This window comes from Hemicordylus capensis, chromosome 2, assembly GCF_027244095.1.
Source record: "Hemicordylus capensis ecotype Gifberg chromosome 2, rHemCap1.1.pri, whole genome shotgun sequence".
Taxonomy (NCBI): domain Eukaryota; kingdom Metazoa; phylum Chordata; class Lepidosauria; order Squamata; family Cordylidae; genus Hemicordylus; species Hemicordylus capensis.
Window position 1 is genome coordinate 253366778 of NC_069658.1, and position 16855 is coordinate 253383632.

Here is a 16855-nt window from a genome sequence, read left to right on the forward strand (position 1 = left end):
AGGTTCTTTTTTTTTAATAGGGTCAGAAGCGAGGTTGAAGAGAAAACAAGGAGTAGAGTAGGAGCAATTGAAAGAGGACTTATCTGAGGCAAGAAGAAAGGAGAACAAACTGAAGCAAGGCTGAGAATCCTTTCCTGGAGCTAGCAGGACTTTTCGCTACAGTTTTGATAACAGTTTAATATGTTAAAACTCTGAAAAACTGGACTAAAATTAAGGTGCGTCTTATAGTCCGTAGCGTCTTATAGTCCATAAAATACGGTAAGTAACTAAATTTTAAAGTGTGCTGCCCCAGCATCATTCGGGGTGCTTTTGAAATATTATTTTGAACAACTAAGTATTTTGAAGTATATCTAAAAGCTAAAAGCCTCAGACAGAACTAGTCTGTAGTAACTGAATAAACTTTTTTTCGTTACTCTTTACCTTTTTTCAAGCCTCCAAGGGTGGTTATTGACCTAGCAGGAGGAGGGGGAGTTTCTCTGGTGCAAAATGGGTCTTAATGAGAGCTTGGCCAAATTAACAATTAGCTCCACATGCAGGCAAAACGCACAGGAGGGAAAGGTTTTTTTCTTTAGTCTTGCTTGTTAGGAAAAGGAGGAGCAAATTTTTGCAGTACCCAGCTAAAGAGGGATCTTGGACTAAAGCACTCAATCCAATGGACCAGTTCTAGGCAAGTCTTAGAGTGCTTGGTGGCAGCAGGAACCTAACCCTACCAAAACTTCTGTGTTTTCCCAGAATCCTTTTCTTAACTTTCAGGGTCTTGAAAGTTAGTTTCAAACCAGCCAGTATGTGTCTCAGAGCACAGCACAGGGATGACTCAGCACTAAAGTCTCCCTCTGTTGCAGAACTGGTTTAGACTGGTCAGGGAGATTATCCATTAACCTGGCCTGAGTCAGGAAAGGAATTTTCAACTACCCACAATCCGCTACAATCATATTCACACAGAATAATTTCAGAGCATCTGAATCACTTTTTCCAAAATGCACAATCAAACCAGGACTGAACATTCATGTTACAGTTCCACTTATTTTATTTCTCCACTTTTATATATGTTTTGTTCTTGTACTTGGTTATGCCAACTACAATTGTAGGAAAACCTTTTCAAAAGTAAAAAACAAAAAATAAAACCCAACTGATGAACCTGAACAGAACCCAAACATTTAATGGTTCAATTCCCTGCTAACAGAGATCCCTCGGGAAATGCAACATGTCTCTGCATATGGGGGCTTATAGTAAAGAGCCCTCTCTCCTTACACACACCTGTCATAATGATAGGGTTAGGGTTAGGTATGACCCATAATGATAGGTATTTTGCTAGGAACAGCGACAGATTTGCTCCCAAGGAAGCCAAGGGAAAGAGACGGGACAGCTGCACTTACCGTTCGGACTCCTGAACCACCAGAGCACGCTCCAGATGTTCCCGTCCAGACCCTGGAGGAAGGCCCTGTGCAGAGAGTATCGCCCCATTAGGCAGGCTCAGTCGTGGTCCTGCACTGTCAATCCCTGGGCCACCAAGGCCTGTCACATCTTCTGGAAGAGGCTCTATGATTGAACCGCCTCGCATCCGGGCACTGAGGAAAGGACACACAGAGCTGTAAAATACTCTAATAAGAATGCTTTCCCTTACAACCTAGGGAGGTGAGAGGCTGGCTGAATGACCTTGGGCAAGTCATTATTTTTCGATCGATCGATCGATCGATCGATCGATAGATAGATAGATAGATAGATATACAGTGGTCCCTCGACTTACGAAGTTAATCCATTCCGAATGCACGTTCGGAGGTCGAAAATTTCGTAAGTCGAAAAGCACACCCACAGAGGTTTAAAAAAATTCGTAAGTCGAGTAAGCCGCATCTAAAAATTCGTAAGTCGAGGAAACCGCATCTAAACCACCAACGGTTTCCATTCGTAGCTCGAAAAATTCGTAAGCGTGCGGCCATTTTTGTCGTTCGTAAGTCGAGGGTCCACTGTAGATAGATAGATATGGTTTTAACTAGAAGAAGAGCCTACCACCATGCCTGCTCTCAGGTCAGCTGCAAACCTCGCTCCCCACCCTGTCCCCTTGTTCACTGAATTAGTTGCCCCAATGCCATAGAATGTTCAGGAAGATTCTAGATGTTCTGGAAGAAAAGTCAGTATAGAACATCGACAAACACTGCACCATCTCCAAGAGAAATGGAAGGTCAATTTTGAATGGGCAAAGCTTCACATGGGGCTTGGACACAAGAAAAGTGTGGTGTTAAGCTGGAAACAGGAACATTTGGCAGTCAGTGAGACTGAAAGCTGGGAAGACAGCACAGAAATCAGTGGGGTAGAAAGGAATAAGGAATAGAAGGTCTAGGAACAGGTGGAGCTATCTGCTGTTGGTGAAGCGGGAGGGGGAGAGCAGAGGAGAACACAGAGCTCCAGAAGGTGCCTAAAATATACTGAGAGAAGGCTGGAGCTCTCAAAAGAGAATTTTGTCTCCAATTTGGAGGAGGCGGCATGAAACTGGCTGCTTTTGCTGTGCCTCCCCCTTTGCACCATGGCTAGAAGCCCTCTCAGTGGCCACTATTCCCAGCTATCCCCACAACAGCACGCACCCAGAAATGATCCTGTGTCACACAGCATGTTCCCAGGGGCACTGAGGGGAGAACAGAACTGCTGCCACCAGTAACAGCCCAGCAGATCCATTCTGCTGTCTCCCTCCCCCAATAGGTCTCTCATAAGTATTATGAACGATGCAAACATTTTATTTTCCGAAAAATGCTGCATAAGTGATAAACAAGGGATCTATTTCCTTCTATCAGAGAAACCAGGAGCCTCAAATCTTAGCCTACTATCTTCCCCTCACCTGGGCTGGGTAGTGTCAGCACGGCCCGTGGTCTCAGAACTTCCTTGTCCATGCGAAGGTGGAACAGGGACAGGGGTGGAGGTGTCTGCCTTGGCTATAGTGATTTCCTGGGCCTCAGAAGCATCTTCCCCGCAGTGCGGGCAGAAAATCATGCCATTGAGCTGGGAAACGCAGGCTTTGTGGAAGCGATGAGCCACACGGAAGTCAGGGTGGCACTCCAAAAAGGTGCCCTGGAGGAAACAGACCATCAGAGATTTTGGAACTTGAACCAGGAACCTTAAGGGCAAGTCTATTCAATTTCCAGGGAATGTGTATGCCCAGGTCAGGGGTCCTCTTCAAGCACAGAAAGGGGCCTGCTACAATCACCCTCTGCAATTGGCAGGTAATAAGAAGCCTCTGGATTGGCCAGGTCTAGTCTAAGTACTAAGATTGGCCTTCTGCCCTTGCCTGGTTAACAGAGCAGTACCCTCTGCTTGCTACATCTCAGCTGCAGCAGTGGAACCCTGGATTGGTCTGGATTCAAATACATCTCATCCATGGCCCAGACAACAGAGACAGGGGCAATTTCAAATCACATGCTTGGGAGATGGGGCTGTAGCTGTAGCTCAGAGCTAGAGTATCTGCTCTTCATGCAGAAGGTCTCAAGTTCAATTCCGGAAGTTTTCAGGTAGGGCTGGGAAAGACCCCTCTCCGGGGCTCTAGAGTTACTGTCTATCAGTGTAAACATTATGACCTAGATGGATTCAGTGGCTGATTCAGTACAAAGCAGTTTCATATTATTACAAGTACTGATATACCGCTTTTAAAGAAAAAAGCTCACAAAGCAATTTACCTAGCAAAGGGAACATAGGAACATAAGAAGCTGCCATATACTACCTCAGTATTGTCTGTACACAGACTGGCAGCGGCTTCTCCAAGGTTACGAGCAGGAGTCTCTCTCCGGAGATGCCAGGGAGGGAACTTGGGAGCTCTTCCCAGAGCAGCCCCATTCCCAGCGAGGAGTATCTTACAGTGCTCAGACATGCAGTCTCCCATTCAAATGCAAACTAAGGTGAACCCTGCTTAGCAAAGGGGAGAATTCATGCTTGCTACCACAGGACCAGCTCTCCTCCCACAAAAATGGTTCTCATTCGAAAATGAAACACACAGCAACAGTCACTGGAAAACACTGCGCTGGGCTGAATAGAGACCATTGCCTTCTCCCTGCCAGATATAAGGGGACACCTGAGAAGGTGCCTCTATGCCTAGTTATCATCTGTCCTTCTTTTCAGTCCCTCACTAGTTCTGCTGAGGCCGCCTCAATCCTGACCTCCAACACACACACACACCCTTTGCAAACCAATCCTTGCTCAGTTTTCTCACCGCAGTGCAAAAGTAGCCACATCCCGGGCAGCAGTGATGCTTCACCATTCTGGCCCGATGAGATTCACACAGGACCATGAGGGGAACCCGGCTGGAGGGACGCATCGTCTCCCGCTTCAAGATGCTGCTGCAGCAGCCACTGAGCTATGGAAAGACAGGAAGATGGTGTCTCACTGGCCTAATTTCTCACTGGAGTAGGGGGCCAAACCTGCTCCAGTCTCAATGAGAAGCCCCCCCACTCCTGCTACTTTCCAAGACTCCCATCTTCTTACCTCTCCATCAGCACTCTCTGTTGCCATGCACTGGTTCCCGGCCTGCTGGCTGAGGCGTTCAATTGTTGGGGCTTCCATGCGGCAGGAGCAAAGGGGCAGCTCCTCAAAGCGCTCTGTCTCCAGCGAACTTGTCTCATTAGATACCCCTGCAAAGGGGGAGAGGGAGTGAAAAATGGGGCTCAGAAACCAGCGGCTTTTAGTTCAAAACTCCATCCCTGCTCTGGTCCACAAGATCAGTGGTTCTTTAAACTTGGTAACTAACTGAGTAAAGAGGAATCTTCTAAAGCTGTGACGCTCTTATATTTAGTAGGGCGGGAGCAATTGTCCTTATTCAACCCCAACAGGCATTTTTCCAGTGCCTCCTGCCTTGTCGCTCCTCGCTGCCACTGCTCCTCACCCCTGCCACTTGGTAGGCAATCTGTGCAGGGGTGGTAGGTGTTCCATGGCTTTTCTCCTCACTTGAACAAGGAGAGAAACCATAGAATCCCTCATCACTGCGGGAGACAGCTAAAAAATGGAAGGTGCACATGCACACTGATGCCTAACGCATATACATGTGCACCTTCCATTTTGTAGCCGGTCACACAGTGGTAAAGGGTTCTATGGCTTCTCTCCTCATTCGAGCGAGGAGAGAAGCCATGGAACCCCTTGCTGTGCAAACCGGCTAATGAGCGGCGGAGGCGAGAAGCAGCAGGGGCAAGAGAAAGAGGGGCAGTGATGTCAAAAGATTTTTTAGGGGTTTTTTTTAAGAAGGGAAGGTTGGGCTTGGGGGTGGGGGTGGGGGACTGGGAAAGATGTTGTAAAATAAAAAATGTCCAAAAAAAACCCCAACCCCATTATTATTATTTTTTAAAAGAGGTTTTTAAAATCTTGTCAAGAGCAAGGGAGAATGCTTATTTATTTATTTATTTATTTATTTATTCAATCAATCAATCTCTAGATCACCACACCCAAAGGCTCTGGGCAGTGTACAACAAGTTTAAAAAACATAAAAACAAACACCATTTAAAACACACAGCTTAAAACAATATAAAAACAATTTCAAAACAGTTCAAAACCATTTATCTGATCTTGTTTCCACCAACGCATTAGAGATCCACTATTTTTCCAATTTTTTATATCGAGACTGTTTTTTAATTCCTTGCAGTTAACCGGTATACATCTGTGCGCACTGACTGAATCACAACATCAAAAGGAATCTTGTTGTACAATTATGTAATTGCTCCATTGTAATTTTTATCTCCCACTTTTCTATATATCATCGCCATTATATCATCTTAAAGTTAAAAAAAAGTTGCGGCACTTCAGGTGCCACAATTTTTTTTTAAGGGGGGGCAGTGTTCATTTATTGAACACAGGACCTTGCTGACCCTGCTATGCCCCTGGCTGACATCTACCTTGTGTTTCTTGGACAGTGAGTCATTTTGAGACAGCGAGTCATCCAATTCCCTCTTTCTATTAAAACTGCTTTGAGAACATTTTTGTTGTTGAAAACCATAAAAATAATAATAGCAGCAGCGCCATCACGGCTATTAGGTCTCACTAGCCTTAAACAGGCAACCTTGTGGCCATCAACACCACTTTCCACAAGGCTGCACCCTGTTCTGTTCAATGCAGAACAGTTCAATGAATGTTCTGTTCATATGAAGTTCCTGTTCATAGTTCTATTAACTATGTTGGGGAAATGGTCAAATAGTCTTTAGTGCTTGAGACAGAAAATCAAAGGATGCCCTCTCCAGTGGTAAAATTATAGCAATATAGGCAAGATTTCCCCCCATATTTGATAGCAGTGTCCAAAAATAAGAACATTCTGGAGAATTGGTTCCACAGTGATAGATAGCATCAAGTTATTTAGGAGGCTATATTTTAAAAGATCATTTGGAGGTTACTTGGAACTTGTCGACAGCTGAAAAAATATTAGTAGCAAAGTACAGTTGAAAATAAACTGTGCCAAAATTGAAAGAGTAGTTAACTAAAACATAGCACACAGCTTGTCTAAACTGACAGCAGATGAAAGACTTAGGGATGTGAAATCAGGGACATAAACTTCTTAGTAAAAACTGGTCCCCTTGAGTAAGTTTTATGAAGCGAAAATTTAATGTAGACATAAATAAAGATGAAAGTTTTTGTATAAAATGAAACATATGTAATTGATTTAGTTAATTTCTTAGAAAAACATATACATTTCCAGGAGATTATGCTGAAGTGTGCATATCCTTTAGAAATACGTGTTTTTAGTTTATGTAATTTTGTGAATGAACACCTAATTGTTATATGTATGTTGTACCTTTATTATACACTTTTATACTTTTAAATTCTGCAGATTTGTAATAAATTCATAATAATAAATAAAGATAGTAACAAACTGTATAAGTGACCACTTCCATGGGACTCTAAAAATCTGTCATCCCAGGCAGGCTGCCTCACTTTGCCTAAAGATAGAGTTTACCTAGATATCTTCAATTCATAGCCAAAGCATTAGGTTGCTGTATAAACATAGGTGAATAACAGCTGACATCTAGACCAAGGAAGAACCAGAACTTCCAATGAAGCACTGGTGTTGCATGGCTGCCGCTGCTGTGTTCTAAACTAATGCAGTGCATGTGCTGGGGGGGGGCGCACTTTAGGCAATCTCCCCTGCCCCTGGAAGTGCTCCCTGTGACCAAAATGTAGGTCCCCGAGAGTTATGTATCCCTCGGGGACCTATATTGGTGGTAGTGGAACATTTCCAGGGGCAGGAGAGATTGACAAGAATTATGCAAACAGCAGAGCTGCATTAGTCTGCAGCGCAGTAGCACCAACGCTTAGTGAGAAGTGCTGGTCTTGCTTAATTAGACGTCAGCCAATATTTAAAGAAGTTTTCACAATTCTCCCTGACGTTTATTCTGGAATCTCAGAGACAGCCCAAGCAGTTGCTATTTTTTACTTATACACACTTAACACAACACACAAACAACAACTAGTCGGTTATTAAAGACAAGCACTATACAGGTTGGTTATTAAATTTGCAAAGAAATCACCATGTTAGTCTCTTGCAAGCAAATCAACAAAGAATCTTGTGGCATTTTGAAGAAGAACGGAGCATTGGTTTCACTTACCGTGAAGGCTCCTCCTTGATGCTGGAGCCGAGGACATCTCTCATTGGGTTATCGTGTCCACGTGCTCCCAGGCAGGACTAATCAAAATTAGTTACTAGGCTTAAGAGCCCCAGACAGATAACCCCACCCAGTTCTTTTAGGCCAAATGTGCAAATAGCACAGAATTAAGTAGTATACAACCAGCGTTAAAACACACACACACACACACACACACAGAGAAAACATAGAAGATAGAGGAACCCCAGAAACCTCTGGAACTATTAGCTGTGCTCTTGTAATATGCTCAAGTTTCCCGTGGAGTAGGCCAGGACACCGCCTGGGAGGGCCGAGATGTCCTCGGCTCCAGCATCAAGAAGGAGCCTTCACGGTAAGTGAAACCAATGCTCCGTTTTCTGATGCCTGGAGCCAAGGACATCTCTCATTGGGACATACCAAAGCCCTGGCCAAAACTCTCTGGGAGGGAGTGCCCGTGCCTACTCTGGGGGAAGAACCTGTTGAAGCACTCTGCGTCCAAATGCAGCTTGAGAAGACGCATATAGATCAATTTTATAGTGCTTCATAAATGTTGATGGAGCCTTCCAAGTCGCGGCCCTGCATATTTCATGCACTGGCGCGTTGGTTGAGAAGGCCGCAGATGTGGACGCTGCCCTAGTAGAGTGAGCCAGAATGTGTTCTGGTGCTGGAAGGTGTAGAGACTCATAGGCTAGTGAAATACAAGCCCGTATCCATCTAGCAATAATCTGTGAAGACACTTGGCTTCCCATGGAAGCTGGTAAAAAACTAACAAATAGACTCTCCATCTTCCTGAAGCTCTCCGTGCGTCTCAGGTATCTCTTCAGACATCTGCGTACGTCTAGTTTATGCCATTTTTGTTCTGTTGGATGAGTTGGCTTAGGACAGAACGATGGAAGTATGACATCTTGTGAGTGGTGGAATGCTGAGGACACCTTCAGCCTGATGAACGGGCTAGGAATGAGACACACGGAGTCAGCAGAGAAAATGCATAAATTTTTATGAGCCGACAGAGCATACAATTCAGAGATTCTTCTTGCAGATGTAACAGCTATTAAGAATGCCGTCTTGTACGATAAAAGACTTAAGGGAATGGTTCCTATCGGCTCGAACGGATGATTCTGAAGTGCCTTAAGAACAGTGTGGAGACTCCAAGATGGAAAACGGTGAACCACCATAGGTGACAGCAGGGTGGCCCCCCTCAGGAATCTTTTTAAATGAGGGTGGTTAACAAACTTGGATAGACCTGCTATCACACCTGCTAGGGAAGCAGCTTGTCTTTTTAAGGTATTAGCCTTGAGTCCTTTGTCTAAGCCATCTTGTAAAAATGCCAGGAGATATTTAATGGACGCTGTCCCCTGAGGTATGGAATGCCTTGCTGACCATCGAAAAAATGCTCTCCATGTATACTGATATATACGCTTGGTGGACTCCCTTGTGGAAGATAACATGGTGGTTAGAACACTTCTCGAATAGCTGAACTTACTTAAAATTCCCCGCTCAGTCTCCAGGCGGCTAGCTGAAACCAGCCTGGATCGTGATGTTCTATGGGACCTTGAAGTAGAAGGTCTGTTGACACTGGGAGGAACCACGGTTCCTGTATGGCCAAGTGATGTAACTCCGCAAACCATGGTCTCCTGGGCCAGTAAGGAGCTACTAGGATGATCTGAGCCTTGAGCAAGCGCACTCTGCAAAGAAAGCGGGCCAAGAGCGGAGTTGGTGGGAAGGAAGGCATACAGCAGTTCCCGAGGCCATCTCGCTGCTAGGGCATCTGCCCCTTCTGCTTGTGGGCAGGGGAAGCGGGTGAAGAACCTGGTGAGCTGTGCGTTCAGTGCTGAGGCAAACAGGTCGACTCTCGGGGTGCCGAAGCTTCGCGTGATCATCCGAAAGACTCTCCTGTTGAGTGCCCACTCCCTGGGTAGGAGCTGCTCTCGACTCAGCCAGTCCGCTATCGAGTTGAGATCCCCTTGTACATGGTGGGCTATGAGTGAGGCCAGGTGAACCTCCGCCCAATCCAGTATCAGTGATGCTTCCGCCTGAAGAGATCGAGACCTGGTCCCCCCCGTCTGTTTATGTGGGCCTTCGCCGTTGTGTTGTCTGTTCTTATCAACACATGGGAACCGGTGATCAGGTCCTGGAATGCCAACAAGGCAAGACGGATGGCCCTCAGCTCCAACCAATTGATGCTGTGTACACTCTCGGCTTGTGACCACCGGCCTTGGGCTGTTCTGTGGTGACAATGTGCCTCCCAGCCGGTCTTGCTGGTATCGGTCGTGATCAGAATCTGGGCCGGGTCGAGGAACTCCTTGCCTCTTTGAGTGCTGGAATCCAGGAGCCACCACCGCAGGGACGTTAGTATGTCCTGGGGAATGAGGATGGTTATGTTGACTTTCTTCGAAATGGGTTCCCTGAATGTTAGAAGGAACCACTGTAGCGGTCGCAGATGAAAACTGGCCCACGGTACTGCGTCCAACATGGCCACCATTAGGCCAAGGAGACGTGCCAAAGACAGGAGCTTGGCTTGACAAGCATTCAGCACCTCCCATATCTCTTCCCTGAGGGTCTTGATCTGGTCTTCTGGTAGGAAGAGACAGTCCCTTCATGTGTCTATTAGGACGCCCAGATGTTGCATCCTGGTGGAAGGTTGCAGGTGACTTTTTTCTACGTTTACTAGGAATCCGTGTTGTTCTAATGTGCGAAGAGTTAGATGAAGGTCTCTTGTGGAAGACAGTTCAGATGGAAACGTTAAAAGCAGGTCGTTGAGATAACAAAAAACACTAACTCCCTGTAGTCTTAGATGTGCGATCACAGGTGCCAGCACCTTGGTGAAAATTCTTGGGGCTGAGGAGAGACCAAACAGCAATGCTTTGTATTGATAATGTACTCCACTGTATTTGAAACGCAGGAGATGATGACTTTCCGGATCTATGGGAATGTGTAAATAAGCTTCCTTTAGATCTATGGAAGCCAAGAGGTCCAGATTGTAACGCCTCTGTTATGGTGCGAAGGGATTCCATGCGAAATCTGCATTTGGGAACCCACTGATTCAAAAACTTCAGATCCAGAACAGATCTGAGGGATTTGTCCTTTTTGGGAACCGTGAAGATTATGGAATAGATTCCCTGTCCCTGCTGATTGATAGGCACCAATTCTATAGCCCCTATATCTTTTAAGTGGTGAATAGCGCCCAGAAGGCCAACATGCTTGATAAGTCAACGTGACCTTGGGGTTGGTAGAAATCTGCTGGGTGGTAAGGATGTGAGTTCTATCTTGTAGCCCCACTGCACTGTCGACAGAACCCACAAGTCCGTAGTTGTTTCCTGCCATTTTTGAAAGAAGGCTGACAGGCGGCCCCCCAGAGACCCTGCTGGGGAGTCATTGCTGTTTTTGAGACTTGGGTTGATTGGCAAAGGCCTGTCTGCCCTGGTTGAAGGGCCTAGCGCCTCGCTGTCTGCCCCACTGGGGTCGCTGGAATCTCGAATCCCTGTCTCTCCCTCGAAAGGAGGGTCGGAAGGATCAAAAGGGCTGGTACTGGAACTGAAAAGTCCTTCTTGGAGGACGTTCCTGTTTACGTGTGGTGGATGGAAGAGGTATCGTCTTACGTTTGTCCTTAGACTCTACTAACACCTCTTTAAGGGCCTCCTCCCCAAAGAGTTTAACCCCATCAAAGGGAACAGAGGCCAAATTGGCCCTAGAATTCGCATCCACAGGCCAATGTTTTAGCCACAAGTTACGGCGTCCCACGACTGTGGCTGTGGAAGCCCTGGATGAAAATCTTATAGCATCTAGGGTTGCATCAGAGACGAAGGCTTGCGCCTTTTGAATCTTTATGAGTTGGTGCCTTAAATTAAACACATCTGTAGGGGGGTCCTGAATAAGGTCATCTAACCCGACTATAGATGCCCATGACAACACTGAGGCTGCCGCCGAGGCCCTAATGGCCAGAGAAGAGGCCTCATTAGCCCTTTTGTAAGAAGCTTCCAGTTTTTTATCATTTTGATCTTTCAGGGCTGATTCCCCATCCTTCAGTAGTAAAGCCCCATTTAGAAGGGCAACCACCGGGGCATGTGTTAAGGGTACTTTAAACATGTCCATAGCCTCTTGTTGGAATGAGTAGTACTTATTGGCCACTGCCAATGATCTACGACTAGAGGAGGGGAGTAGCCACTCCTCCCTAACCGTATCAGCCAGGAGTTCTGGGAGAGGTAACAGCAACTCCTTACTCTTCAGTTTAGGAAACACCACTGAGCCCTTAGTAGGTGGAACCGCCTCAGTGGCCACAGGTGTTTGAAGGTCTAATGCATTCATGGCCTTAGACATGAGGGATTTCAAATCCACTTGAGAAAATAATCTTTGAGATATTGTGGATGCAGGATTGTCCTGGTCATCCGACCATTCTCCCTCTTCTTTGTCAAATGGGTTTAAAGGTAATTCCGGCCGCGGGTTAGGAATAGAGATCAGTGATGGAACCACAGGATTTGGTATAACAACAGGTATCCCCGGATATGGAATATCTAACGGTACCGCATCCGCTCTTGAAGGAGTCGGGGATATCGGCACGACAGGGCGAATGGGCTCACTTGGGGGAGCCAGAGGTAGGGGGTTACTGGGTGTAATATCCGGTGACTCCCCGCCAGACCCCTCCGAAGAGCAACACCCCCCCGCCTAAAACCACCACGTCATGAGGTGGAATCAGGTTGCGCCTCTCAGCGTTAGTGTGCCTTCTCTTGCGTGTTGCTTTTCTGGGGGCCTGAGAAGTGGACTCCTCAGAAGAGGACGTATAAACACGTTCCCTGGACGTTTTCTTAGACTTCCTCCCTTTTTTAACAACCTCCCTAAGAGGGTCTCTTTAATCCAGTTCTGCCATGTAGTCGGCATATCCAAAGGGAGACTAATGGCCTGAGGAGGTACATTCTGAATAGGTTGAGGGACATTTACTGGGGGATCATTTACTGGAGGTCCCTGGCTAGCCACGACAAGGAGGGATCTCACCGGTCTTTCTGCTGTGGAGCCAGCTCCCTGACGGTCTGTGGAAGAAACGCGGCTTGGAAGAGCGGTGGCTCCCAGGATTCCTGCCGAAATTGTCGAGCCGCCATTTGCGGGAGCCGTTGCAGAGCCACTAGAGGGCGCGGCAGCAGAAGCGGTACGGCTCGGCTCTCTGAGCTCTGGAATGGGCGGGAACGAGACCGAGGTCTGGCCAGCACCATCCAGGCTTGCATCTCCCCTTGCTCTCGCCGCAGTTCGCGTTGTGCGGGTGAGCAGGGATGGGCCCGATCCAGCGCCCATGCCCATAGCACTTGAGGGACCCGATATGGTGTCCCTCAGCAAATCCTCCTCTTCCCGTGCAGCCGTTAATGGCACCACCGCTAATGGCGGCGATACGGGGGGGGCAAGCCCAGCGCTTGAGAGGCGAATGGGAAGCCCTCCATTTGTCCTCCCCTGGGCACTAAAATGCGTCTAATAGCCTGGCGACGCTCCATTGTGCAGGGAAACAGAGAAATGACAGTTGAGGAGGATAGCAAAAAGAGCGGGAAAGAAAGTGGTGTTGTTTTTTTTTAAAAAGTTATTTGTTTGTTTTAAAACTAAGTAAAAACTAAGTATGAAATAGAGTAAAAGTCCAAGTATAATGAGAAATACCACAAAGAAGTAAGAAAGAGACAAACAAGATTTGCAAGAGCAATACGAACGATCTCTGCCTAGGAGCGACTGCAGGACTAAAAGAACTGGGCGGGGTTATCCGTCCGGGGCTCTTAAGCCTAGTAACTAATTTTGATTAGTCTTGCCTGGGAGCACGTGGACACGATAACCCAATGAGAGATGTCCTCGGCTCGAGGCATCAGAGAACAAGTTTATTTTGCATGCGCACAAAGCTATAGAGAAAAAGAGAAAAAATTGCGAATGCTGTAGCCAAATGGCTATGAAATGCAAAAGAAACATATTGTGAATATACACATAGTGAGGAGTATCTTATCATCACCCATTTCTGGTGTTGTGAATTGTGACTCTGCTTATACACATTTAAGTTTTACATAAAATTGTCACAGACTATACTGTTTGCATTTCATGGCCTTTTGGTGCCCACTGTTTACAACTTTTTTCTTTACCTCTATCACCATGTATTTTGTGGACAACAGTCTACTTTGTCAGGTGTACGTATATTTGCCAAACTAGAAGAATACTTTGTTCCACTGATGAAGCGAGTTCCAGTCCATGAAAGTTTATGCCACAATACAGTTAATTTTTAAGGTGCCACATCACTCTTGCATTTAAACCTGGTTATGTTTATAGTGGCAGGCAGGGGTGTATGAGTGACCATGCTTCTAAAGGAAACATTTGTGTTCCCAATCTCCTGTGGAATTGGGGAGCAAGAAGCCCTCATTCTGCCCTTGCTCCCAGTTGATGTCATGACACACATTTTTTTTAAAAAGGCCACTACCAAAAAATGGCATTCTTGGTTCTGTTGAATAACTGATCATTCTTTAAAGTAGAATGGTCACTTTCTTTAAGGAAAACAGAAGACTAGGATTGGGATGTCAATAAAACAATAATTGACATCCCAACTCTAGCTCTTTTGGCCTTCAGCCCCTGCTGAGACCTTTTCCTACTGCTGTCATCATTTCTGATTCTCCTGCTCAGGACTAACAGAGGCTCCTTAAGCTTCCTTCAGTGAGGACGACACAGGAAGCTACTCCTTTTAGGAGACAACCATGACTTGCACAAGGCCACCTTTCTCAAGGCTTTTTAGTTCACAAATGAGCCTGGATTTGGAACCACACCACTCTGAATTCAACCCACTATATTGCACTGGCTGTTCCAATATAATTTCATGGTGACCACGCAGGGGGAGGGAGTGGGAGAGGTGGCCACGCACCTGCATTGTTGGGGGACAGTGCCCCCTCATTGGGCAACTCCAAGCAGCCAAGGGGCACCTCCGTGTACTCACTTTGCGTGGCTGAAGGGCCACCATTTAGCCCTGGAGAGAGAAAGAGAGAGAAATGTCCAAACACGGGGAAATACTTGGCAGCTGTATCCCTTTGCATTTATCCATATCAACTCACCCCCCTTTTAACCACTACCCAGTCTAGATAAATTATTTCATTCTACCTGGAATTACACCCTCTACTTGAAATTCCATACCCCTTAAGAGTTGTTCTGCCATCTTCAAATTTGGCTACCGCTAGGTTCACGCCTGACTCCAGATCATTTATGAGTAAGTTAAACAGCATTGGTCCCCTAGTAACTGGGAAGACCTTAGTGTTCAACACACATACACATATATGGAAACTGATTTGTTTCATGCCTGCCGAGCCCCACAAAGACCTATCCTCCGTAAGATGATTAATAAATGTCAGCTCAAGATATGGAAATGGTTATATGACCTCACGCCAGTATGGTGTAGTGGTTAGAGTGCTGGGCTAGTGTGAAAGAAACGCAGGTTCAATCTCCACTCAGCCATGAAGCTCAAGCGGAGGCCTTGGGCTTAACCTACCCCAAAGGCTTGCTGTGAGGATAAACAGAAGAACAATATACATCACTCAGATCTTTGAAGGAACGATGGGATAAAAATGATGATGATATTTTTATTGGATTAATAAAGTTGTTTCAAACACCTCTTAAACTGTATCAGGGCATCGTGGTATCAGGGAATGCCTCAGGGCATCGTGGTATCAGCTTCTACACAGTTTCTGTGCAGGATTGTAACTCCAAACCCTGTCCCATCCTATGAGATCTTCTCAGGTTGCCCTTCTTTCGGTCCTTGGGCTTAGAGAGGTCCATAGTACTAGGGCCCATGGAAGGGCTTTCTCTGTTACTGCCCCCCTACTCTGGAACTCTCTTCCCCCCCAGATTTGGTCTGCCTCCTCCCATTCAGTCTTTAAATCCTTATTGAGGACATTTCTTTTCTACTGGGCATTTGCTCTTTAAATGTTTTTGTTTTTATATCTCAGATGCTGCTTTCACCGTGTACACCTCCCTGAGTCCGTGGATTGGGCTGTATATGAAATATTTAAATAAATAAAGTATAAATATAAATAAATCCTCCTTTCTGGCTTCCACAACCCTTTTGACCCCACCCTTAGTCCCAGAGCCATGACAGGCAATCACCTCTGGCATCCTTGGGGTGTGGTTCTTTGCGCTTTCGTTTGCGGGACGGCTTGACCCAGGGGCTGTCATTCCGCCAGCGTTTCCTGGCCTTTCGTTTAGAGCTGGAGGCAGTGCTCTGGGGCAGGAATTGAGGAACAGTGAGAATGAGACACACAACCAAGAGGTAGGGTAGCCTAGTAGGTACGTTCTAACAGTCTCGGATCAGGGTATCTGAAAGGTCGCCAACTTCCAATATTATTATTATTATTATTATTATTATTATTATTATTATTATTATTAATTCAATTTCTATACCGCCCTTCCAAAAATGGCTCAGGGCGGTTTACAAAGAGAAATAACAAACAAACAAGATGGATCCCTATCCCCAAAGGGCTCACAATCTAAAAAGAAACATAAGACAAACACCAGCAACAGTCACTGGAAGTACTGTGTGGGGGGTGAATAGGGCCAGTTACTCTCCCCCTGCTAAATAAAGAGAATCATCATGGTAAAAGGTGCCTCCTTGCCAAGTTAGCAATAGGAGCCCTCTTAGCAGTTGAGGCAGTCAAAGACCCTTTTCCAGGTGCTCTCACCTGTGGAGGTCAGGAAGGACACTACTGGAGAGAGGGCAGTCTCCATGGCTGCACCTGGACTGTTATCCTTCAGGTGCCCAGCAAAGTCTGTGCTACTCATTGGCTTTTGGCGAGCAATGCAATATGCTGTGTATGGCCCTCTCCCCATACTTACTGGGTAGCATCCTGCCCAACACTGCACCTGCACAAGGATGTTATGCCAGCACAAGGCTGTTGTGCAAAGTCTGGAGACTGTATTCCAAACAAGTGTTTCTACTACTATGAAGAATATTTATCTACTGATTTTCAACAAAAGTTCTCAAAAGAGGTTTACACTGAAATAAAATAAATAAATAAATAAATAAGAAAGATGCTTGCCTGTCCCCAAAGGGCTCACACTCTAAAAGAAACATAAGGTAGGTAGGTAGATACATTCCTTTATGACAGCCATCGACCAGATAACATACCCTTTATAGTAAAGAAAAAGGAACTACAGCAAGGTAAGCATCTCTTGCCTTATTTCATAGGCTATAAAGCAAAATGTAACCACATTTAAGGAAATGGAATAATCATGATCAGACAATAGATGCTGCAGATAAAACATGTCGGTATGGTCGGGATAATTTG

General features: G+C 46.0%; 1 protein-coding gene across 7 annotated transcripts in view; it reads right to left on the reverse strand.

Annotated features, from left to right (window-relative positions):
- Nucleotides 1-16855, reverse strand: part of EHMT2 (euchromatic histone lysine methyltransferase 2) — a 79705-nt gene that overhangs the window by 29267 nt on the left and 33583 nt on the right. For all 7 annotated transcript variants that reach the window (XM_053295539.1, XM_053295535.1, XM_053295538.1 and 4 more), the window contains 6 exons: nucleotides 15678-15792; nucleotides 14446-14547; nucleotides 4465-4610; nucleotides 4193-4336; nucleotides 2831-3060; nucleotides 1377-1568 (listed from right to left, as the gene is read on the reverse strand). In XM_053295539.1, the coding sequence (XP_053151514.1) occupies nucleotides 1377-1568; nucleotides 2831-3060; nucleotides 4193-4336; nucleotides 4465-4610; nucleotides 14446-14547; nucleotides 15678-15792 (929 nt within the window). The remainder of the gene's footprint in view (nucleotides 1-1376; nucleotides 1569-2830; nucleotides 3061-4192; nucleotides 4337-4464; nucleotides 4611-14445; nucleotides 14548-15677; nucleotides 15793-16855) is intronic.